Below are 24,891 nucleotides of genomic sequence, written 5' to 3'. Positions count from 1 at the left end.
TCAACTGCATTGATTGGAAATTGGAATCATGCGTCGAGGAGTGGGGGAAGGAGCTGGGACAACTAGGGAAGTGTGGAGTGTGCTGGCTGGACCTACTGGTATTCCCGTGGCTACATCAACTGCCACACATTCGAGCTTCAGAGCATAGCCCACATCATCTGCTGTTGGTGTATATGTTTTTGAACGTCCAACTTCATACCATGTCTCACCACCACCCCTTTCAGAAACATTAGGCAGGTTTAACGAGGCAGAACCATTGCTTAGGGATGCATTTTGAATTCCTGAGCTTGAAGTTGTGCTGCCAAATCTCCCGAACAATTCATCGTCCTCAGTTCCATTCTCATGCACTGCACTCGCTGCTGCATGCAATGCACCGTGATGACGCCATGAATCGGAGAAGCACTTTAGTGAACAATGATAGCTTTTTGAAACAGGTATCTTAGCCTTCACACATTCCAAGCACTCGAGAGTGGCTAGCTCTGATGGATGGACACTGCAGACTGCAACATTTTTTTCACTCTGAATACGATACCATCTGAATCTGAGGTAGTAACCATCTACAGGTGCCGATTCAAGAACATCATCCATTGTAATGGCGTTATCTGGACGATCAGAGAAGACATAAGGCGTAAGCTCGCAACCCACGATGGGAATCTCGGAGGGAAGGCGCAGTCGGGGCACACTCAGCATGATTCCCGATCCCATTTCTTATTCTTCCAATCACAAGATTCGAACCCTGAACCTGTTACCACACTTCTACCCTACCACTACTCTTCTCTTCTTGCTGAATCCCGCTGTCTTGGTATTTCTCTTCTTCAACACTTTTCGGGCGCTTTTGGGGGACAGATCAGACGTCCTCGAGCCGTGCAGTGTTGTGAGTTGTTACGGATAGTTTTTCATGTAACCTTTATTTATATTTATATGATATTTTTTTTAATTAATAAATTTATTTCTCTTAATTTATGATTTCAAAACTAAGTTTTTAGGGATAAATTACATAAGAGTTTTAAGGTCGACATGTTTCGATAAGTGGTTCGAAACACGCCGACTTCAAAACTCTCATGTGATTAATAAATTTAATTAAAAAGGTAGAAAGAGCATAACAATTTTTGATACCAGCATAGATCCATCTAAAGCATTGATCTAGCATGAGCTCATAAGGATCAAATTTATTTCCTTGCAAATTTATATTAGAGTCGAAAAAACAATGTGTAATTTTTTACCTTTTAAAATGCATTTTTCAATGCTATAGACACTGTGTTTTGACCACGGATCTACCAAGAGACTAGAGATATCAAATCTCAAAATTGAAAAAAGATTTACACATCAATTAATCCATTTTAGTGCTTGGTAAATATGTGATTAATATAGATCTATAGTGGTAATTTTTCATTGTTTAAATGGTATACTTTGATATTTTATCATTATTAATATTTTATATTAAAAATTGATTGAATTACACATTTTCCTCTTGTTAAAAAGTAATTACTCTAGTTTACCTTTACTTACTTTTTCCTTTCCAGCTAAAGTTAACATTAACACGCACACACAAATATATAAACACACTTTCTGTAGAGAGAGAAAGTTCTGAAACATATTACTTAATATGGATATTCAAACAGTGTATTTAAGTTCTATATATATATATAAACACATTTTTTGTAGAGAGAGAAAGTTCATACTGAAATATATTAGTTAATATGGATATTCAAACAATTTATTTAAGTTCTATATTGAGATATTTATAAGAAATATATATATATATATATATATATATATATATATATATATATATATTATTTTATCTCTATAAAGCTATATAAAATTATATTATTTTAGATGGACATTGAAATATTGTATTTATTAGTTGAAGAGTGAAAGTGAAATATCAACAACTTAGTTAATTGTTGTGTTAATAGAATTTTAATTGTTTATTTATGGTTATTTAATTTTTGTTTGGACAAAATGAATGAAAATTATTTCTATTATTTTTTTTAGGACCTGACATGAGTATGTCCCTCATTCTAGATTGTAGAATGAGCCTCTAGGCTCAATGAGTTTCTAGGCTCAATAAATTACACATTATAAAAAAAATATTTCAAAATTTAGCCATCTATCTCTTCATCACAAGTCAAAAGATGAAATTTATTTCAAACATTCACTGCACACAAAACTAACTTAACTGAAAAAAAAAATAGATAAAAAAAAATTACACATTATAAAGAATAAAAAAGTTGTTGATCCTCACATAATAAAAATAAAATACACACTATAAAAAATAAAAAGTTTTTGATCCTTGCTTAACGTGCGTCATGGTTGTTTGATGTGACATGTGAAGAGGGGTAGCGAGTTGGATTAACTGCGTGTGAAAATATGAAAGGAGAAGAAAAGAGACCCTTCACAGTACCCTTTTATTTTTCACAAGTGGGAAAACCTATCATAACTTAGTTGTCAAACTAGCAACGAGGACATCCATCTCTAGCTGTTATTCGCGAATGCAGGCTGACATCAAGTGAAAGTCTCATACGAAATCAACAGGAAAAACCGACAAAGGAACTGATGACAAAGGCATTATGTTAGGGTCCAACCCTAACCCCCTTATTTATGTAATAGGATCAAGTCATAGTTATAGTTAAGAGTCAATAAAGCCCATATTAATAATTGTAAGTGGTTGACCCACAATTAAAGAAGGGACCATAGTTAGTTGAAAATGGGCCATGGTATTATATAGATGGTATTAATAAGAACCATGGTATTGCATGTATGAATCCTATATAAAGGATAGAGAGTCCCCTCGAGGAGCATCATGTCTTATTTTGTAATTGAGCCCAGCTCTATTGGAGGCTGCCCCCTCGAAGAGGCAAGTGAACATTGCTTTCCTTTCTGAATAATAAAATACTTGTTGTTATTTCTTATTGTCTGTGTTCTGGGTATATTTCTTTGCATATTTGGTATTCTGGTATCTTCTTATAGGTCAAGAGCATAAAAAGTGGTATCAGAGTACTTTCCAGGGCCAGTGGGATCTCCATTTTTAGCAAAAAAAATAAAAATTGGCTAGAGACATGTTCCAGCATCTTTAAACCACGGGATATGTCGTTGAGCGCATAAACCTACAAATTTGGGGAGGCATGCACGTAGGAAATACAAGAGGTGGTCAAACTTTTTGGACTCCCTTGTAACCCCTGTGGGTACCCCTTCGAGTAGTAGCGCATTAGACAGAACCGCGCACGGATTGTCTTCCAAGTACCCTCTGGGTATATCAGAAGCCCCCTAAGCTCTCTTGAAATCTCATGATAGATAAACCATCGACCGTCTTGCTGCTACAATACACCAAGAACAACACTCGGGGAGATTACTCACGCATATGATAGGGTAGTTGGGTTGTACGGCTAAGGGTACAGTTGATCCTCCTTGGTTAGTACCCTGAAAGATTGAGCGAAGTACTACTGTTAGACCCTTATGTATATTGCAATCTGTAGCACCTGACACTCCTTGAGACCATAGTTCCCTTGTCTCTCTCTAGATCACGCATCATCTTTGCCAGATCAGCTCTAGCAGGTGGGGTTCTGTCGTAGCCACAACAATCAATTCTGTCATTCAGATCTATCAGATCTGCCAATCAGATTTATTAGATCCGCCATTCAGATCTAGCAGCAGGGGTTCGATCACTGCCACATTCCTACTCATACTCTGCAGTTGAGGGTTAGCCGACAGATTAGACTATTTGTGTGGGCCCCTATACCTGGGCGTGATTCTTGCAGGACATTGGGAAGAATTGAATTTTCTGGGATTTGGCTACTGCAGTATTCCCAAGCGAGGAGTAAAACTCCTTTCGGAGTAAAAAAATAAAAAATAAAATAAAATAAGATAAAAGTTTGTGGCCCTCCCGGGATGCTTATAGTAGACTTAACACATAAGAATCAGGTCGACAAGCTGAGCAAGGTGGTACCATTCACTTGTTAGCGTAAAAAAGTTTGCGTGGTGCCAAATTTTAAGTGCACCAGATCGGTGCATGGTACAAACAAGAGCTCAAGCTATGGCCAATGAGAAGATCGACACCCTTGAACAAAAGTTGGACGTAGTACTGTCGTCGCTCAAGACCTTAGCTGATACACTCACAAAGGGCAAGTCGGAGGAACACTCGGAGGCATATGCTTTCAACGAAAACATTGCGGGCGAGTCTAGCCATTCTCTTCACCTCTTTGGCAACCACCAACAATCCCAGACGCGACCACCCAAGCTGGACATGTATAAATTTGATGGCTCTCATTCAACCACATGGCTAGCACAAATGGAGCAATATTTCACACTAAATCACATCAGAGACGATGCGACTCAGCTTAGTGTGGGTAGCATGTACTTGGACAATGAAAGATGGCAATGGTTGCAGTGGCATAAACGTTGCTATGGAAGGCCCGTGACTTGGCAGACATTCTCAAAATCTCTTACGGATCACTTTGACCATGAATCTAATTTTTTGGGTCATCTCACTAAGCATCGACAGACAAGAAAAGTGAATGAATATGTTACAGCCTTTGAAGCCTTAGCCTTCCACACAGGAGGTCTACGCGATCATTTCTACTTGGAATGTTTTGTCAGTGGTCTCAAAGAAGCCATGCAAGCCCATGTCCGACTGCAACACCCAACCTCATGGTTGGATGCTTGTAAGATAGCTCGGGAAGTAGAACGTGCATTAGCGGCCCAGTCCAATCGCCCAAATTTCATAGCCAAGGGTTGCCCCACCTAGACTCAAAGCACTACCCAAACAATCATGTTTGAAAAGGTGTCCCCAATGGAAATGGCAGAAAGAAGAAAGCAAGGATTGTGTTACTACTATGATGAGAAATACTCCCCCAGGCATAAATGCAAGGAGCCCAAATTCTGTCAAATTGATGCTATTGATCACAGTTCATCGGAGGAAGCCCCACCACTTGAGGAACCAGAGGAGGAAGATGAGGAAAACCAGCCAGACAATGTATCTTAAGAATCAGTTATCTCGCTTCATGCCTTGGCAGGGATTTCTTCTCCCCAAACTCTCAAAACTAGAGGTTTTATTAAGCATCGCCCTGTAGTAGTCTTGATTGATAGTGGCAATATGCATAACTTTATCCATCAAAGAGTCGCAGAAGCAGTACATTGTTTTGTCAGAGCAGTGTCTAACTTCCAGGTCCAAATTGCTGATGGGGGGAAATGAAATGTGAAGGCCGTTATGAAAATGTCAAACTTCAAATGGGGGATTATCAGTTAAAGACCCACATGTTTGCCATAGACATGGGAGGGTGTGACATTGTCTTGGGTGTTGAATGGCTCCGCACAGTCAGCCTAATCACAATGGATTTCCAGGAGTTATATATGAGCTTTAAGCAGAACAACCACACACATAACCTCCATGGACTCCAGGCGGGTGATCCCTCTATCATCAGCTTGCATAGGATGGAAAAATTGTTAAAAAAGGGCCACCATGGAGTTATAGCCCAATTTAATGCCATCCAAGCCTTCGAACCCACTTCTCTTCATATTCATCCTGAGGTGCAACAGATCTTAAACAACCATCTGCTAGTCTTTAACAAGCCTCATGAGCTTCCACCCTCGAGAGGGGAACATGATCATAACATTACTTTGGTCCCAGGGGCCCAACCACCAAATTTGCACCCATATAGATATCCTTTCACCCAAAAGAATGAAATTGAAAAAATCATCAAGGAACCCTTGGCAGTAGGCGTCATTCGTCCTAGCATTAGTCCTTATTCATCGCTTGTGGTCATGGTGCTCAAGAAAGATGGGGAATGGTGTATGTGTCCAGACTTCAGGGCCATCAACAAGTTGACAGTCAAAGATAAATTTCCCATCCAGGTTGTCGATGATTTGCTGGATGAACTAAATGGGGCTCAATTCCTTACTAAGCTTTACCTTTGCTTCGGCTATCACCAAATTCGCATGAAAGAAGTAGACGTTACAAAGACTGCTTTCCGAACTCACGAAGGCCATTATGAGTTCCTAGTCATGCCATTTGGTCTTTGTAATGCCCCATCCACTTTTCAGAGCCTCATGAACCACCTGCTCAAACCATATCTCCAAATATTTGTCCTTGTTTTCTTTGATTAAATCCTCATCTATAGCCACCCGTGGGCCACACATCTTCAGCATGTAGATCTGCTCTTGCAACTGCTCCAGAAGCATAAATTATTTGTGAAGATGTCCAGGTTCTCTTTTAGCATGGAAGAAGTTGAGTATTTGGGCCACATTGTGGGGCGTGAAGGTGTCAGGGTGGACCCCAAAAAGATCCAGGCAATGCAGGATTGGCCTCAACCAAAGACCTTGAAGAGCTTGAGAGGATTTTTGGGTCTCACGGGCTACTATTGCAAATTTGTCCGCAATTATGGTAGCATTGCTAGATCCCTCACTGACCTCCTCAAGAAAAATTCATTTCTCTGGAATGATGAAGCGCAACAGGCATTTCAGGCTCTCAAACATGCTATGTGTTCCACTCCCATATTAACACTACCCGACTTCACCAAATCTTTTGTGATTGAATGTGATGCTGTAGGTATGGGTATTGGGGCAGTCTTAATGCAGGACGGTCAACCCTTGGCCTTCACTAGCCAACAACTAAGTGGGACAAATCTGGGACAATCTACCTATGAGAAGGAGATGATGGCCATTTTACATGCAGTAGATACCTAGCGACCTTACTTATTGGGGCGACGTTTCCAAATCCGCACATACCATCAAAGCCTTAAATATTTTTTGGAGCAATGCCTATCCTTGCCACAAAAAAATAAATGGCTCGCCAAAATACTGGGATATGATTATGAGATAATTTACAAGAAAGGGTGCGAAAATGTCATAGCAGATGCGTTATCACACCAATTTGAGGAGGAAAGCACCCTTCTCGAAATCTCCCTTCCCATTATAGAATGGATTGAAGAAGCTCGCAAGGAATGGTTTTCACCTCCTTTGCTCTCCCAACTCATTAATAAATTGCATGCGGATCAAAATTCCACAGCGGGCTACTCTTGGCAGGATGAGATTCTTCGCTACAAGGAAAAAGTCGTGATATCACCAACATCCACCCTCAAAAATCACATTTTGGCGGAGTTGCACTCATCTCCCACTACAAGCCATTCAGGCTTTCAGAAGACTTATGCTCATACTCGACGTTCGTTCTTTTAGATAGGCATGAAAAAAAGACATTCTGAATTTTGTAGTTGAGTGCGACGTATGTCAGTGCCACAAAGGAGAAATAGTCAAATCCCAAGGCACATTATATCCATTGCCCATCCCGGCCTCAATTTGGATGGAGGTTTCTATGGACTTCATTACAGGTCATCCGAAGTCAGGCAACAAGTTAGTCATCATGGTGGTTGTGGATAGACTTTCTAAGTATGCTCATTTTTGCGCCCTACCCCACCCTTTTACACCGACTTTGGTAGCTCAATCTTTCATGTACCAGATCTTCAAATTGCATGGCATTCCCACTTCCATTGTGTCTGATCGTGACCTAATCTTCACCAATAACTTTTGGCAGGAACTCTTCAGGCTACAAGGTACCCAACTACAACTCAGTACTTCCTATCATCCCCAAACCGATAGTCAAATTGAAGTAGTCAACAAATGTCTGGAGACCTACCTTAGGTGTTTCACTTCAGAAAAGCAACATCTATGGGTACAGTGGTTACCTCTAGCCGAATGGTGGTATAACACCAACTATCATGCCACCACCAAAATGACTCCATATGAAGCAGTTTATGGTCAAATCCCTCCTTCACCTACTTCTTATATCAAGGGATGCTTGAAGGTACAAGAAGTGGATCAACTCCTACAGAACCGCACAACCATGCTGGCCCACCTCAGAGAGAATCTCCATCAAGATCAAAACTGCATGAAGCAATAGGCAGATCAACATCGTTCAGAATGCCAATTTCAAGAAGGGGATCAGGTATTTTTAAGGCTGCAACCATATAAGAAAACATCACTCAAAGACAAAGGTTGTTAGAAATTATCTCCAAAATTCTATGGACCGTATCAAGTACTTCAGTGCATCAGAGAAGTTGCCTACAAGATAGCTTTGCCACCCACTACAAAAATCCATCCAGTCTTCCATGTCTCATGCCTCAAGAAAGTGATTGGTAACCATTGCCGAATTCAAACCAGTCTACCTGAATTGCATGAAGGAGGGTCAATCTGGCTCCAACCTGAACAGGTTCTTGACACGCGAGAATGGCACCTGCACGACTGCACAATCAAGGAAGTCCTCGTTAAGTGGAAAGACACCTCTCCAAAAGATGCAACCTAGGAACCAGCCACTATCCTTCAACAGTTTCCACAGCTTCAACCTTCAGGACAAGGCTATTCTTATGGGGGAGGGCATGTTAGGGTCCAACCCTAACCCCCTTATTTATGTAATAGGATCGAGTCATAGTTATAGTTAAGAAAAGAGTTAATAAAGCCATATTAATAATTGTAAGTGGTTGACCCATAATTAAAGAAGGGACCACAGTTAGTTGTAAATGGGCCATGGTATTAATAAAACCATGGTATTGACCCATGGTATTGCATGTATAAATCCTATATAAAGGATAGAGACTCCCCTCTAGGATCATCTTGTCTTATTTTGTACTTGAGCCCAGCTCTATTGGAGGTTTCCCCCTCGAAGAGGCAAGTGAACATTGCTTTCCTTTCTGAATAATAAAATACTTGCTGTTATTTCTTATTGTTATGTGTTCTGAGTATATTTCTTCGCATATTTGGTATTTTGATATCTTCTTACATATCAAGAGCATAACACATTAGGTGAGGCTAGAAGGTCTTTTATTTTTGAAATTTATGAATTTTATGTGAATGTAGGATTTGCAGGGGAGGAGAATGGACCACTGGTCCAAAAGGAGAATGAGAGAATTGAGTTTCTCCAAGTAAGCCCATTTAAGGTAGCAGATGATGGAAAACCCTCAAGGTAGGAATATGAAACTTCTCATAAGCAATCTTCTCAGAGGCAGAAAAGCAAGGAGAAACAAAAAATTTCCTTGAAGTCAAAGGAGGAGGAATGATTTGCAAGTAGTTGTCAAGGGTGACCATGGAAATGAAGGACATAATCAAGATTTTGTTATAACAAGGAAGGAGGCAATATTACACCTCAAATTCCACCAAGAAAGAGACCTTGAAGAGAATGTAACCATGAGTGAGCACCTACAAGAAGAGATTTTGGGCCCAAGAGGGAGAGGAGAAGATAAACCTCTTAATGCCATGTTGTTTGAGGATTGGTTGCTCAATCCAATGTTTGAATATTGGCTTGGAAGTTGCTATAAAAAGTATGTAGTTAGGAGGCCAGAGGTGCTAATATTATTGTTGCAATTAAATATTTTGGTTCAATAGCAAGATTTGTGGATGTAGGTATCCAAGGAATGGTACAAGGAACGCCAATAGGAGGTGGTCGTCACTCGTTGTCAAGTGAATTCCGAAAGATGAAGACTGCAAAAGTAGTAGAATTTGTAGTCAAGTATAATGGCAAAGGACAACAAAAAGGCAGTGAGATGAGAGAAGGATTATCTCTCACAAATCAACCATGGATAAGGTGTCCAAGTGTTTTATAAATCCTAAAATAGATACTAGATAGAGGGATGACAATTGACGCGATAAATTGTTTACATACACAAGTGAGAAGTAACCATAACATATCTTTGTAGGAGGATGTGTTGGACATGGAGCAAGGTCTATATGTTGATGTAAAAAGTGTTGAAGGAACATTACAATGAGTTGAAGGAGACAAAAAGTGGGAGAATTGGGTTGGCTCCAAAAGATCTCTTCCACAAGGCAACTGGACAAAAAACAAAGTGTTGAATGGTGGAAAACCTAGGACATCAAAAAATAAACAAGCTCATGGAAAAGCAAAGGATGTAGGCTTATCTAAATAAGAAGAAAACTCAAATGACCAAGCCAAAGATGAGTCACATTCCCCAAGAAATAGGATGAGGGTTAAGAAGGAAAATTCATCCCAAAGAATTGCAAAGTATTGCATAGTAGTAACAAAGACTACACTAGATGAATTACTTATGAGGAAGACCTCTTAATGAGAAAGCAAACCCACAAAAGAATGAATCAACAACATTGAAATGCTAGCTGAAAAGGATGATGGGGATGAATAAATGACAGTTGAAGCCACAAAATGTTTTGAAATACTGCCAATATTAAGCAGTTGGGTTCAACATGAGTTAGACATTGAATTGAATAAGTTGGAAATGATGATGAAAAACATGCTTGAGCAATGGCACAATAGAAGAGAGGAGGTGGAAAATGATAGCATGAGGTTGATTGCAAGATATTTCATCAACAAAGAAAGGGAGAAACACCAATAGACAAAGGTGTGGAACCCAAAGAGATTGGATCCCACAAAAAAACCACATTGGAGACAAATAGATGGAAAAAATATGGATGGATGGAAAGCTACCAAGTAAGGTATGGGTTCTAGGAGAGATGGCGATAACATCAAATCAAAAAGGAAAACAAAGTGGGAAGTTGCAACATAAATTTCGGGACCATGGAGGACTTAAAAACTTGAATACATTTTACCAAGAGCATAAATGCTAGGCAAACGTTTAGTTTAGACACAAGGGGGGTCATGGGATTTCCAAAGAGAATTTTATTTTCCCTCAAATGTAAATTTGTATAAGAGTAGAAATAGGGAGTTTCAATTGAAAGACAAGTTTCCTTGATCTATAAGAATCAATAATTGTTAGGTTTTTTATTTGTTTGATGGGTTGATCTTATGGCCAAGTGATTCTTTTATACATAGGTGAGGTGTAAGGTAGTTTGGACAAATGTCCAAATAACTATTAGTTTGTTAAGATATTTCCCAGTCCAAGGGAAATTATAAAAGTAATGTACATGTAGATTAGAAGGTTGGGTCTGATATGGTCTGATTTGACGAGAAAATTTTGTGTGAGAAGTTGCTAGAAGAGACCCAGACAAAGTCTAAGGCGCTATTCAGGAGGAGCATGAGACCTCTAAATATTTTTATAAGGAGATCACCCCCGATGTGTATATTTTTTGTTTTGACTAAAATATTGAATTTTTTTTTTCCTGAATCAGACTATTCTATTATATTACAAAAAAGCCAAAATTACAGCATCAGTGTTACAACAGGGCCGTAGCCCTGTGATTCCTGTCGAGAGATTGACAGTTTTCCCAGGATTAAACATGTCCAAAATTACACAGGTACAAAAATTGGAAGCGATAACAAACTAGCATAACGACACATGACAGTGCATAAGACCGACACCTAAACCATATGGATAGCCGACACTTAGACACATATGGACTGAGTCCGAACACATACAAGATGACAATGAGTGAAAACAGAGAAAACTTTCCCTTCCCAGTGACTAACAGCGAACAACAGGTCGAGTTATTCATCGTCGGTGGTATGCGGTTCGTCCTCCTCCTCCTTGCCCCTCAAGTGTTTGGGGATGTCCGGGTCGGAGTGATGGATCCTCTGCGCTGGTTCGCTGGGGCCTGCCTGAGAGTCTGGGGAAGAGCTTTCCTTGATGGGGCGTAACATATCAATAGTAGGCACTTGCATATCGATTGTGGGAACAATCCCTGGAACCCGAGGAGGGTTTGCCTGCGGAGCTTCCTCTTGACCTCTTGGATTGCCACAGTGCTCAACAGAAACCGAAACGATGAATGTTGAATTTGCCAGAGAGCAGGGAATTCGATACCTTACCATGGGATGCACAGAGTGGCCGCAATCCATGATTTCTCCATGCTCTGTTGCCCTGCCGCGGCCCGCTCCTCGTCCCCGGGAGCGACGGTGGTCTGAAGTAACTTCGATTGAGGAAGAGGGAGAAATAGCGTGCCTCTGAGCCGAAGCACGACCCCTGGAGCTTCCGCGCCTGCTACTCATTCTCAGGTGCTCACGCTGCATCCCCAAGGTAGCCAGAGAGCAGGAATATCCCTGCGCAATCTTCCACCGAACCAGAGAATAATCCGACGCTACCACCGAGTGCTCAGACCTTGTGCAAGAGTGCTGGAGAATGACAGAGGTGCCAGGCCTTTGTAGCGCCATTTTTCCACTTCCCAGGAGAACAGTTAAGACAGAAGTGACCTGAATTAATTCCTGCAGAGGAACAACCGCCGCCAGACTTAAATAACCACCAGCCTTGTATTGCGTGGCTCGTCCGGGCTGACACATGCCCATGTGACGAGCCATTGGCCTGCTACGCGTTGGAGCCACCCGCATCCGGGAGGGAGAGGTCTTTTTGCACCAGAGAGATGCATTCCTTTTTGAGTTGGTCATCATCTACCATGTCCAAAGAGCCGGAGAAGTATGGTAATAGCTGAGAAACACCTTGGTTAGCCATTCTATCTGCTACCTGGTTTGCTGTTCTTCTTACATGCTGGAAGGTTATACTTTGGGGATTTTTAAGCTTTGACTCCAGTGATTCCAATCTACTTAGCAATCTCCAGCTTGTTGCTATCTTGACTGCTGTAGCCCCTGCCTGTATTCTCTTGGCCGCTGCTATAAGGATGAGAGAATCTCCTTCGACCTCAAGAGGGAAGAAGTGCTTTTGTTCTGCTAGACAGATCCCTTGCCAGAGTCCTTCCAGCTCAGCTACATTGTTAGTGTCTTTGCCTATTGATCCATAGTAAATGTGCAGTAATACTCCTGTATGGCTTCTGAAGATTCCTCCAAATCCGGCAGGTCCAGGATTTCCTTTAGCTGCCCCATCGAAGTTAAGCTTGAATGAATTGGTTGCTGGTGGGGACCAGGAAGACGGGGAGGTGGAGCTGAGTGGGGGACGGGTGATGACCTTGGCAAAGGCAGAAAGATCGAGATTCCATTCTTTCAAAATATCTCTCTCCTGTTGCGTTTCTGGCATGTCTGAATCATACCAGGTTCTTATGGCTAAGGTTTCCTGGATTTTTTTTTTGTAGATGAGCCACAGAGCGTCTATTGACCGGGATGTGTTGTTGAAGATTCTGTAGTTTTGCTCCTTCCAGAGAATCCAATACAAAAAGCCTGGTATGAGACTCCATAAAGTGTTGAGAAGCTGGCTTTTGAACGGGTTCCTGTTCCAATTCCTGATATTTTCCGTTACATCCTCCCCCCTGGGTTCTGTTCTCTTGTTGCATTTCTCAACTTTCTCCCAAAGTTGCTGAGCTAGCGGACATGTCTCCATTAAATGGCTGATGGTCTCAGAGTTGAGATTCCAATTTGGGCATCTTGATGGCCCAATGAATCCCCGTTTTATCAAATTGTCCCATGTAAGAATGCGTCTTTTACTTAGCAGCCATAAGAAAGTTGAGATCTTGGGCCATAGCCCTGGTAGCCAAACTCGTCCCCATATTTGATCTTTGTCCACTTGGAGGTCTGAATAGCGCAATTGATGGGCTTCTTTAGTGGTGAATGTGCCTTTGGGCATGTGACCCCATCTAAGTTTGTCCTGCTGGTTGGAGTAACGAATTCTTCGGTATGTGAGTTCCTGATCAATATCTGTATACATTTCTCCCTGCCAATCCCTCTGCCAGCTGCTCGCTGGTTTCCATGATTGGTAGTCCTGATGCCCGGATTGTTGCCAGAATTGGTGAACATGGGTGAGGTTCGCTTGCTGCATATGAGATTGCCAGAGGGGCTTTTGGAATAGATTTGCAAGTTTAGGGAGTTGCTGCCACGAATCCTCCCAAAACTTTGTTGTCGTGCCTGAGTGGATTTCCCAGAAGCTGTGTTCTTGAATGAAGTGGCTGTGAATCTTTGCAGTGTTCCAGATGGGTGATACTTGGGCTGTAGAGTTGATTCTTATGAGATCGCTCCATTGACTTCCTGGTGCATATTTTGCTTGCCATAAACGAGCCCATGGTGAATGAGGTTTGGAGATCCAATTCCACCACATTCGTGCTCCCATTGTATTGTTGCTTTGAAGCGGATCCCGTAGTCCTAGTCCTCCTTCTGATTTGATTTTACAAACTTCTTTCCAATTAACAAGAGCCCATTTTTTATTCCGTCCAGTAGAGCCCAAGAGGAAGTTGCGCTGGAGGTTGCGAATGGCTTTAAGGACCCATTTTGGAGCTGCCATGATGGAAAAGAGGTACAGTGGCATTGCTTGTAAGACCGATTTGATCAGGACAAGTCTGCCTGCCATATTTAGAGCATGGAAGGTCGAAGATGAGAGCTTTGATTCAAGCTTATCAAGGAGAGACCTCCAGGAAGCATGTTTGATGGCTGAATCAGAAAGAGGAGCCCCAAGGTATTTGGACGGCAAATGGGATATGGTGAATCCAAAAATTCTGGCAATATTTCTTTGCGTAGAGGGGGGGGTGTTAAAGAAGAAGAGCTGAGATTTCGAGGCGTTAATGGTGGTGCCAGAGGCATCAGAGAAGAGGGAAAGTAGAGAGTTGAATACAGAGGCTTCTCTCGAAGATGGATGACCGAATAACATGGTGTCATCAACGAACTGCTGGTGGGACAGAGGATTGAGGCCATGGATGGAGATACCTTTAAGAGCTTGAGAGGCGACAGCTGATTTGAGAAGCCTGCTTAGACCTTCTGCCATTAGAACAAAGAGAAAAGGTGAAAGTGGATCCCCCTGCCTAATGTCGCGAGAGGGTCGAAAGGGAGATGAGGGAGAACCATTTAGCAAGACAGAGAAGCTGGGAGAGGTAATAAGGTTCATAATCCATCTGGTCCAGGTTGCACTAAAGCCAAAGGCTAAAAGCATTTTGTGAATGAAATTCCAGCTGAGCTTATCAAAAGCTTTAGAAAGGTCTAGTTTCAGAATCATACCTGGTTTTTTGAGAATCTTTAAGGAGTGAATTACCTCATTTGATAGAATGATTCCATCCATGATCTGCCGGCCTTCTACATATCCCGTCTGTTCTGGAGAGATGAGTAAGGGAAGGAGTGGTTTGAGCCTGTTCGCGATGACCTTTGAGATTAGCTTGTAGATTACATTGCATAGCGCGATTGGTCTGTATTTTTCCGGCCTGTTGGGCTCTTCTCCCTTGGGTACCAAAGCTATGAAGGTGGTATTGAGGGCTGGGAGGATCCAATGCATGCTTCTGGATTCCTCAACGAGATCCCATACCTCAACTTTGATGAGCTCCCAAAATTCATGAAAGAAATTGGCTGTGAAGCCATCAGGCCCAGGAGCCTTTCCATCTTTGAGCTGAGCCATGGCTTCTTCAACTTCCTGCAGGGACGTGGGCTGGAGCAGTTTGTTATTGTGATCCGCAGTTATGATGCTAGGATTGTGTTGCGTGATGGCTCTGATTGCTTCATCCCTGTTGTCTATGGGCTCCTTTAGAATGTCCTTAAAATATCCTGTGAATTCCTTTTCCATATCTTCATGTGCTTCTATTCTTTCACCTTGTTGATTGTTGATGAAGGTAATATTATTGGGCATTCGCCTTTGGATTGTGGTTTTGTGGAATAATTTTGTATTCTTCTCCCCCTCTTTTAGCCAATTGATTCGGGATTTTTGCCGCCAGAGAATTTCCTCTTGTTTCCGACGTTCTTCAATTTGGTTCCAGAGTATCTGCTCCTGTTGAGCTTGTTCGTCTGTTCTGCCTTCTAGAATGAAAGTTTGTTGAAGTACTTGCATTTGCTGTTCCAATTGTTGGCGATTTGCCTGAATATTACCAAAATTTGTGCGATTCCAAACTTTGAGAACTTGTTTCAATTTTTTCAACTTTTGTTGGAATTGATACATTTTGGCTCCCTCTGGCGGGATATAAGATGTCCATGCTTCGTTGACCACTTCCTTAAAATTTGTATTTGTGAACCAGAATGCTTCGAATCGAAAAGGTTTGTTGCAGCAGTTACCTGGCCTGGACCATTGTAGCAAAATTGGCTAGTGATCTGATCCTCCTTGGGGGATAATGGAAGCATTGAAATCCCCTCCTAGGTGGATTGCATTATCCGAGATGAAGAACCTATCAAGCCTAGAGGCAATATGGTGAATACCTCATCGCTTGTTAGTCCAAGTGAAAATTCCATTGGAGGTTGGAATGTCCATAAGTTGATTGGTCTGTATGAATTGTTTGAGGCCATTGCTGTCACTGTCGAGCCTGATTCTGCCTCCTTGTTTCTCTTCCATGGATGTTATTATGTTGAAGTCGCCGCCGCCAATCCAGAGGGGGAATTGCCTATTTTCATTGAGGATGGAGATCGTGTCCAGAAGTTCCAATTTTTGCTGTATTGTCTGTGGAAAATAAACATTTGTGAGATGCCCATGGATTCTGGTGCCTATAAGGTGGAAGGAGGCTTTAATAAGATGGAGGGTGGCATGGAAGTCATATAATGAGATAATCTGCGGGTTCCACAGTATGGCCAAACCGCCTGAAGCTCCAGAGGCGTCTACAGAAATAGAGCTGCTTCCTGCCCAGATCTTGTTTCGAATTCTTTCAATAGCTTCAGTGCTGCTTTTTGTCTCTTGAAGAAAAACTATGGTTGGTTTTTCTTGTTGAATCAAATTTTTTATCATTCTATGCTTTGAGGGGCTGTTGAGTCCTCTCACGTTCCAGGATATTAGCTTCATGTAAACTGAGGTTTAGGTTTATAGAACTTTGTCAACTTAGGGAATCGCCCTGATTCCATAAGTATTTCACCTATTATTATGGTCCTTTGAAGGTTTGTCTTTCTTCCTCTTTTCTTGGTTTCTTTGAGCACCTTTTTTCCGTCCCAGGGGTTGCCTCCTTGTATGCCAAGACTTTTATTGTGCTGCACCTTGGTGAGGAATCCTTCCAGTTTGTCTATTTGCCAGGGGGGAATTGAGTTGTATTCTCTCTGTTTGCATGCAGTTTCAAGTTTGAAGATGTCAAGACCATCTAAACTGACATCCACCTGATCTTCCTCCATGACAATAGGAGAACTCTGTTCTTCCTCATCCGCTTCTTCATGGAGACTGAGAGCTAGAGTTGCATCTAGCTCCATGTCGATGTCTTGCTGTTTATTGTCTGGCATAGATTTCCCTTGGGAGGAGATGAAGGGACTAAGATCTGAAACCAATTTTCCTTTCTCCTGAGAAGGGTTAGGAGTGTGGTGTGAAAGAGCTGGGTCTGTAGTCTGCAAGGGGGCTGAGGGGTTGAGTGAAGTTGAGGGCGTAGTGGGCTTATTTGGGGGGACAGAACTGGGTTGGTCTTGCATAACTTGCGAGGTGAGAACAGAGAATCTGTTCTGGGAGTCGGCATTGAAGGCATTGTCCGAGACTGGCTGAATTTTCTTGGCATGCCTGCGGCGGTTGGGAATTTTGATAAAACCTTCCGAGTCTTTGTCAGAGACAGCAGAAGCGGCTTTGGACTGTAAATTTAATGGACAATCTCGGAAGAGGTGGCCATGCTCATGACACTTGCGACAACGGAAGGGTATATGCTCATAATCTAAAGGTTGTGTCCATTCAAAGTCATCGTGAAAGAGACTTACCGAATCAGCTAAAGCTTTGGTCAGGTGCATTTGAACGCAGATCCTAGCATACAAGGTATATTTACGGGTTTTTGTTTCAGCCGCAACTTTGATGAAGGTCCCCAGTTTGTTGCCAATATCAGCCAGCGTTTCTTCTTTCCAATATTCCACTGGGAGGGAGTACATCCTTATCCAGATCGGAGCCCAGCTGAAATATTCTTTATCAGGGTTGAATCTTGGTTTCCATTCCGTGAGATAGAGACCTGAAGAGTTGAAGAAGTATGGGCCACCTTCGAATATCTGTGTGGGAGAAGTCATAGAGAATGTCAATGGCGAAAGTAATAAATAATAGATGTGAAAAAAATAAGTTTAGGTCGGCCAATTGATGGCCGATTGAATCGAAGTTGGGAATACGAACTAGTTTGAAAAATAGTGTGAGGAGCTTACCCCTGACTGCCATGACCTAGTGAATTGTATGACCTCGACCTCGCCTCAATCCTATCCTCCACCCACTACTCAGTTAAAGATCCACCAAATTTGATAGCGTGGACTCAGGGTGAAACCCTTCGTTGGGCCTAAGATTTGTTCCTTGTTTCAAATTTTGAAGAAAAACCTGAATCTGTTTAGAAGTGTATCAAGAAAGTCTCAATTTGACTTAGCCTTGGTCAAATTGGGAATATTCGAAATTTCCACATTAACAAACACATTCGAGGAAATTATCTGAGGTGACATGGCTCTTGTCACTCAATTAGTTTAGTGAATTTGAGTTAGTGGGCTTGGAGTTCAGTTTGCATGTGTTGATTGCTAATTTGTAGCAATCCAGTTAAGGAATTTCTAGTTGTACTCAGTTAAACTAGTTCTAACAGTTAATAAAACTAGTTTGAGGTCAGATGTGCAGTGAGACAAAATCTAACTCAAAGGCCATCCAATTAACTAATGAATCAACTAAACATAGCTCTTTCATGCAAGGAATTCGAATTACTTAGTTGTAGTGGAGATTCCATGGTATTGTAACATCAGTTGTAGACTAGATTTGAGTGTACATGTGTTGCATGCAATCAATTATCAATCCATGGGAATTGCGCAATCATTTTGCAAGAAATTTCTAAAGAATAGGGGCCAATTTCCACAGGATTTGTGCAAGGAATAGGATTTAAAATGGGGGAAGAAATTGATTAAGTCTAGGTCAGATCTTCTCATTGAGCATGGAGAACAATTATTGTTTTGCAGGTTGAGCTCAGAGCTGGAGATAGAAATTGTAATAGATTCTCTATTCATATGATTAATGAAAACAAGTTAAAGGGGTTTTACCAGTTGGTTTCCCCTAGATACATATATGTGCTTTTGTATGTGATTGATGCACGGTTGCGAAAGTTGTTCTAAATAGTGAATAAAGTTCCACAAATCAATACAGTAGAATTGTGTCTCTTGATTTAGATTAAATTTCTTGAGGAATTGCAATTATATCACCATTTTTCTACATGGTATCAGAGCAGGATTCACATTAGAACAAGAATTTTGAAGTTCTTTCGTAGGAGGTTTGAATTTGTAGCTTCAGTGTGGTAGGACTTCCTTAGAGTTGGGAGAATAATATTCGATGGACTAAGATTGAATTATGCCTTGGAGGGCAACTCAAATTTCATTATCTAGAAGGATCACATGGAGGAAATGCTTGGTGAAAATGGATTACTAGATTATGTGAAGACAAACATTCCAAAATCAGGATCAACTTATGCCCATAACTTAGCCCAATGGAAGAAATATGTAGCCAAGGCGAGGAGAATAATTCTGGAAGAAGTAAGAGACGGAATTGTCTAAAATCTCCATGGAAAGGAAACTCCCTTCACAATGTGGAAGACATTGAATGATCTATTCGAGAATAGAAGTGACCATAGAAAAATGGCCCTCAAAGACAAACTTTGAGACATTAAGATGAATAAGAATGACACTATTTAATAATATCTCACTAGATTAACACAAGTTTGGGATGAGCTTGGAGGGGCTGGTGTGAATGTTACAGAAGATGGCGTCGTGAGCCTAGCTCTTCTAGGCCTTCCAAAATACTAGGATAGCTACCAGGACACAGTGAACGAGAGGGAGAAATCAATGAATTGGGAAAAATTATGGTCTGGTTTGGTACAAGAATAAATCAAGCGAAATACCAAAGATGAAGGTTCATTCAAGGGAGAGGATGAAGAAAATTTTGTATTAGTTGGAAAGGGAAAGAAGGGAAAATGGAAGAAATATTAAACCAAACTAGATTCCAACCAAGGGGGAAAGAATATTTATTTTTCCAAAATAAAATGCTTCAATTTTCATGAATTCAGGCACTATGCTACAAAGTTCCACACGACATGGTGTAGATAGTTTTTCAGTGACCTAAAGGAGAAATATCTCTAGATTCATATTGATCTTGGAGATGATGGAAGGTACAATGCTACTAGGGTTGGAACAATACCCTTTAATAGGGAGTCTTGATCCCCTCGTTGCATCAAAGATGTTATGTTTGTGTCAGGCTTGAAGAAGAACCTCATCTTTGTAGTAGTTTTGGAAGACAATGCTTATGATGTGATATTCAATAAAGGGAAATCCTTTTTGAGACACACAACTATTGGGAAAGTGAAACAGATCGAGATTCGTGTGAAGAAACTGTATAAACTTGATATGGAATATTGCGTTACATTAAGCAGTGAGGAATAGAAAGTGCAGAGTCGAAATTTTGGTGAACTATGGCGTAAAAGACTTGGTCATTTGCACCATAGCGCCCTTAAAATTATGCAACAAATAACCAGTAGCCTCCATAAAGGATAACTTGAGTAGCATGATGTATGCAAGGTTGCACCTTGGGGAAGTATGTAAAATCCACATTCCAAGATCGAGCCAATGAAGAAAATGCAGTCTTGGAGAGATTCCACTTTGATGTTTGTGGACCCTTCTCAACAACCTCCACTACCAGACATAAATACTATGTTATTTTTATTGATGATTTCTCAAGAAAGTGAAAGATCTTATTCATGCGGAAGAAGGATGATACATTTCAAAAATAATAGAATTCAAAGCACTAGTTGAGAAAGAGACTTACAAGAAGGTGAAGGCTCTCAGGAGCAACAATGGAAGTGAGTATGTTTTGACTTACTTCAAGTAATTTTGTGCCAAAGAATGAATTCGAAGAGAACTGACAACTCCCCACAACCCACAACAAAATTGGGTAGTAGAGAGAAAGATCTAAAGCATTGTGGGAGCTGTGAGAGCTATGCTACATGACCAAGGTGTACCACTGCATTTGTGGGCAGAGGCATGTAACACAATAGTCTACTTGTAGAACTAGAGTCCTCATCGGATTCTTGGTATGATTACATCAAAGGAGGCTTTCTCAGGGAGAAGGTCATATGTGTCCCATTTCATAATTTTTTGAGCCTCTGTTTACTCCCATGTCTCTAAATATTCAAGGAAGAAACATGAGTCCAAAACAAAGTTGGGAGTTTTTGTGGATTACATCGAAACTCCATACAATTACTAGGTTTACTTACCTTCCCTCATAATGAAATTTGTTCACATGGATGTAAATTTTGATGAGGAGAAATCAATGAAATGCTCTCTTGAGAGGGAGCTTAAAATCCCATCATAAGAGGAGATTTTAGATCTAAAGGAGGAGCCTCAAGAAGTTGTGGAGCAACAAAGAGGAGGCAGAGTGGAGACATCCACTCAATCAGAACCATCCAGAAAAGGTAGAAAGAGAAGTAGGGAAGTTGATAGATTGGTTCAAGATGCGAGGGAGAATGTGTGAGCTCCTTCAAATTTGTGTAGGCAAAGGAGGTCACCTAAGAGGTACACTGGCTACATGGATTTGATGAATAAGCTTGTAGAGACTAAGCCATCCTCTTTTGAGGAAGCATATGAGAAACTAGTTTGGGTTGATGCAATTATTGTGGAAGAATTGTATATTTTAACCCAATATAGAAATTACCTGCACACGGATTCTAAAATAAAAAAAATAAACAGTGGTGAGAGCATACAACATAAAATAGATATACATAGAAATTTTCCTCTAGGTCCCAAACTGGGACTACCAGATTGATTTTTCAGTATATTCCTTTCAATGTTACAATAAATATATATACATGCCAAAGCATCCATAAACCCCAATCCATTAACCCTGGATTAGAACATAATTGTAGTTCCCTTGATCAGATCTAAAAAATACCATGGGTAGAAAACCATCATGCCAAAAACCATGTGCAATAACCATGCACAAAATCATAGGTAGGTCCTCCCACCTAATATAGGGTACAAAAAAAAAATTCCCTAGGGCGTTGTCCCAGACCCCGTAGACGGGGGCTACCACCCCCTTCAAACCTCCTGAAAGGGGGGTTTCCACCCCCTCTGTGATCCCCCTAATGCGCCTGACACAACAAATAGGGAGGGATTTCACCTCCCCATGTTCGGGGCTAGTCATTGAAAGAATATAACATACACCCAACAAGAATATGAAACCATCATGAAGAACAGTGTATGGGAATTGGTCCCAATAACGACAGATAAATCAATTGTGGGTTTGTGATGGATCTTCAAGGTTAAGCATGCAACCAATGGAAGCACAACGAAGTATGAAGCAATATTTGTGGCCAAAGGAATCCCTCATGTTTATGGAATTGACTATGAGGAAATATTTGCTTCCGTAGCAAGGTATTCATCCATTAGATCAATTCTTGAACTGGCTGAACAAATGGTGTTGAAGATCCACCAAATGGATGTAAAAACAACATTTCTCAATGGTTTTATTGAGGAGGAAGTGTACATAGAGCAACCAAAAGGTTTTGAGACATTTGATGAGGAGTCTCATGTGTGTAGACTCAGGCAAGCATTGTATAGTCTTAAATAGGCACCCCAAACTTTGTACATTCAGACCAATAGTTATTTTACTAGATTGGGCTTCACCAAAAGTGAAGCGGATGTGGACCTATATCATATTTTGGTAGAAGGTAAATTGCTTATAATTATTTTATATGTTGATGATTTAGTATTGACAGGTGATGATCAACTGTTCAGCTCTTGCAAGGAGGACATTGCAAGGGAATTTGAGATGAAATACATGGGTCTCATGCACTACTTCCTTGGGCTGGAAGTATGACAAGGAGATGGGGAATTTTTGTGTCTCAAGGAATGTATTCCACTGAAATACTGCACATATTTCACATGGAGAGTTATAATCCCATGGAGACACCTCTAGTGACCAATTGGAGGAAGGAGAATGCCACTTCATGTGAATAGGTTGATGCTACCATTTAACGACATCTAGTGGGTTCACTAATGTATCTTGTGAACAAACGACTAGATATGTGCTATGCATTCAACCGGTTGAGCCAAGCTATGGTTAGACAAAAAATGTTGTACTGGAAGGAAGCTAAGAATGTTTTATGGCACCTCAAAGGCAATACCCAGTATGGATTATGGTACAAACGGACAAAAGGAGTTAAGATATGTGGCTTCACAGATGTAGATTAGGAAGGGTGTCCATCTGAATGAAAGAGTATACTAGGTGGAATTTGTTTTGGGTCCACAACAATTTCTTGGTACAAAAGGAAGCAAAGGTCTGTGGCGCTCAACATAAGAGAAGTTGAATACATGGCTGCAAGTCAAACAACATGTGAGGCGATGTGGATGAGAAAGATACTTGTGGGACTGTTTGGTAAGTATATGGATCAAACTATGATATGTTGTGATAATTAGAGTTGCATTAAGTTCTCCGAGAATCCAGTATTTCATGATCGATCCAAGCATATAGATATATGGTATACTCATATATGGGACTGTGTGCAGAGGAGAATAATGTTGCTACAGTACATTCCCACAGAGGAACAAGATGTTGGCATCTTGAAAAAGGCTTTGTCAAGAGGGAAGTTTGAATTCCAGAGGTGCAGGATAAGGGTGGGTGATAATCCCTTTCTTGCTAAGAGGGAGTGTTGAGAAGTGTAGCAAGAAAGGCTCAATTTGAATTAGCCTTGGTCAAATTAAGAAGATTCAAAATTTTGACATCATTAGACAACTTGGAGGCAGTTAACTGAGTTGACATGGCTCTTTTCACTCAGTTATCTCAGTAAATTCAAGTTAGTGGGATTGGAGTTTAGTTTGCATGTGTTGATTGCTAATTTTTAGCAATCCAGTTTAGTTATTTCTAGTTGTACTTAGTTAAACTAGTTCTAACAATTAATAGAACTAGTTGGAGGTCAATTGTGCAGTGAGACAATAGTCTAACTCAGAGATCATCCAGTTAACTAATCAATCAACCAAAAATAGGTCTTTAATGCAAGGAATTCGATTGCTTAGTTGTGGTGGAGATTCCAAGGCAATGTAACATCAGTTGTAGACTAGTTTTGAGTGTACATTTGTTGCATGAAATAAGCAATGAGTCCTTAGGAATTGAACAATCATTTTGGAGGAAATTCCTAAAGAATAGGGGCCAATTTCCTCAGGATTTGCGCAAGGAAATATGACCTCAGATGGGGGAAAAATTTGCTAAGTATGGTTAGAGCTTCTCATTGAGCAAAGAGCAATTATTCTTTTGCAGGTTGAACTCAAAGTTCGAGCTAGCAATTGTAATAGATTCTACATTCATTTGATTAATGCAAGCACGCTTAAGGAGTTTTTACCAATTGGTTTCCCCTAGATACATATGTGTACTTGTGTATATGATTGATGCATGTTTGTGAATGTTGTTTTAAATGGTGAATTAATTTCCACCAACCAGTAGAGTATAATTGTGTCTCTTGATTTAGATTAAATTTCTTAAGAAATTTCAATTTTATCACCATATTTCTATAGACTCCCCAAGCTCAGCAAAACCCTATCTGGTTTTACTTCTTATCATAAGAAAAATAAAGGGGGACTTAGAAACATAATGTCGGATCGTGAAGGTTGGGATTTGGCCCCTACATGAGAAAAACTGAGTGAAATTTCTCCCTCAAAGGAGCAAGGGTGAGAGGCGATGTGACACATTGCAACCAAAAACATAGAAAATTTTATCGCAAATCACAACCAGATAGTGCTTGGTGCCGATTTCCTTAACCACAGACTTCTTCCTTCTGCAATTGGCGAAATGCGGGGCCAAGGGCAGCCTGCCACTTGGCGCTTCCCCATTCGCTGAATGCTCTGCCATTTTTTGTTTTTTACCTGTTTGACAAATTGAACAGATCACATTTCTAGGAGCATATGGTCTCCGTTTGGCGCAAAATGAGTTGCGCCGAATTTAGGGTGAAGAGCACCCAGTTTGGGTTGATGCAATGGTGGAAGAATATGAATCCATCATGAAGAATGGTGTTTGGGAAGTGGTCCCAATACCGACAGATAAATCAATTGTGGGTTTGAGATGGATATTCAAGGTTAAGCATGCAGGAGATGGAATCATAGAGAAGTAGAAGGCCATATTTGTGGCCAAAGGATTCTCTCAATTTGAGGAAATTGACTATGAGGAAACCTTTGCTCTCATACCAATGTATTCA

The 24,891-nt window shown here is 40.8% G+C and overlaps 1 protein-coding gene and 1 pseudogene across 1 annotated transcript; both read right to left on the bottom strand.

The window, feature by feature from the left end:
• On the bottom strand, positions 1-705 carry LOC149144789 (carbon catabolite repressor protein 4 homolog 1 pseudogene; annotated as a pseudogene).
• An 11,507-nt stretch (positions 706-12,212) lies between these two features.
• Positions 12,213-17,578, bottom strand: LOC149144788 (uncharacterized). The gene is made up of 3 exons (XM_089452270.1): positions 17,414-17,578; positions 16,661-17,290; positions 12,213-15,620 (listed from the first exon to the last, which is right to left on the bottom strand). The coding sequence occupies exons 1-3, from the start codon at positions 17,576-17,578 to the stop codon at positions 12,213-12,215; spliced, it is 4,203 nt and encodes a 1,400-aa protein (XP_089308396.1).
• Positions 17,579-24,891: the final 7,313 nt, after the last annotated feature.

This window comes from Pinus tabuliformis, chromosome X, assembly GCF_031772625.1.
Source record: "Pinus tabuliformis cultivar Carrire ecotype Pingquan chromosome X, CPIR1, whole genome shotgun sequence".
Taxonomy (NCBI): Eukaryota; Viridiplantae; Streptophyta; class Pinopsida; order Pinales; family Pinaceae; genus Pinus; species Pinus tabuliformis.
Note: the sequence above shows the minus strand (reverse complement) of the source record. Positions and strands in the feature narration are given on the sequence as shown.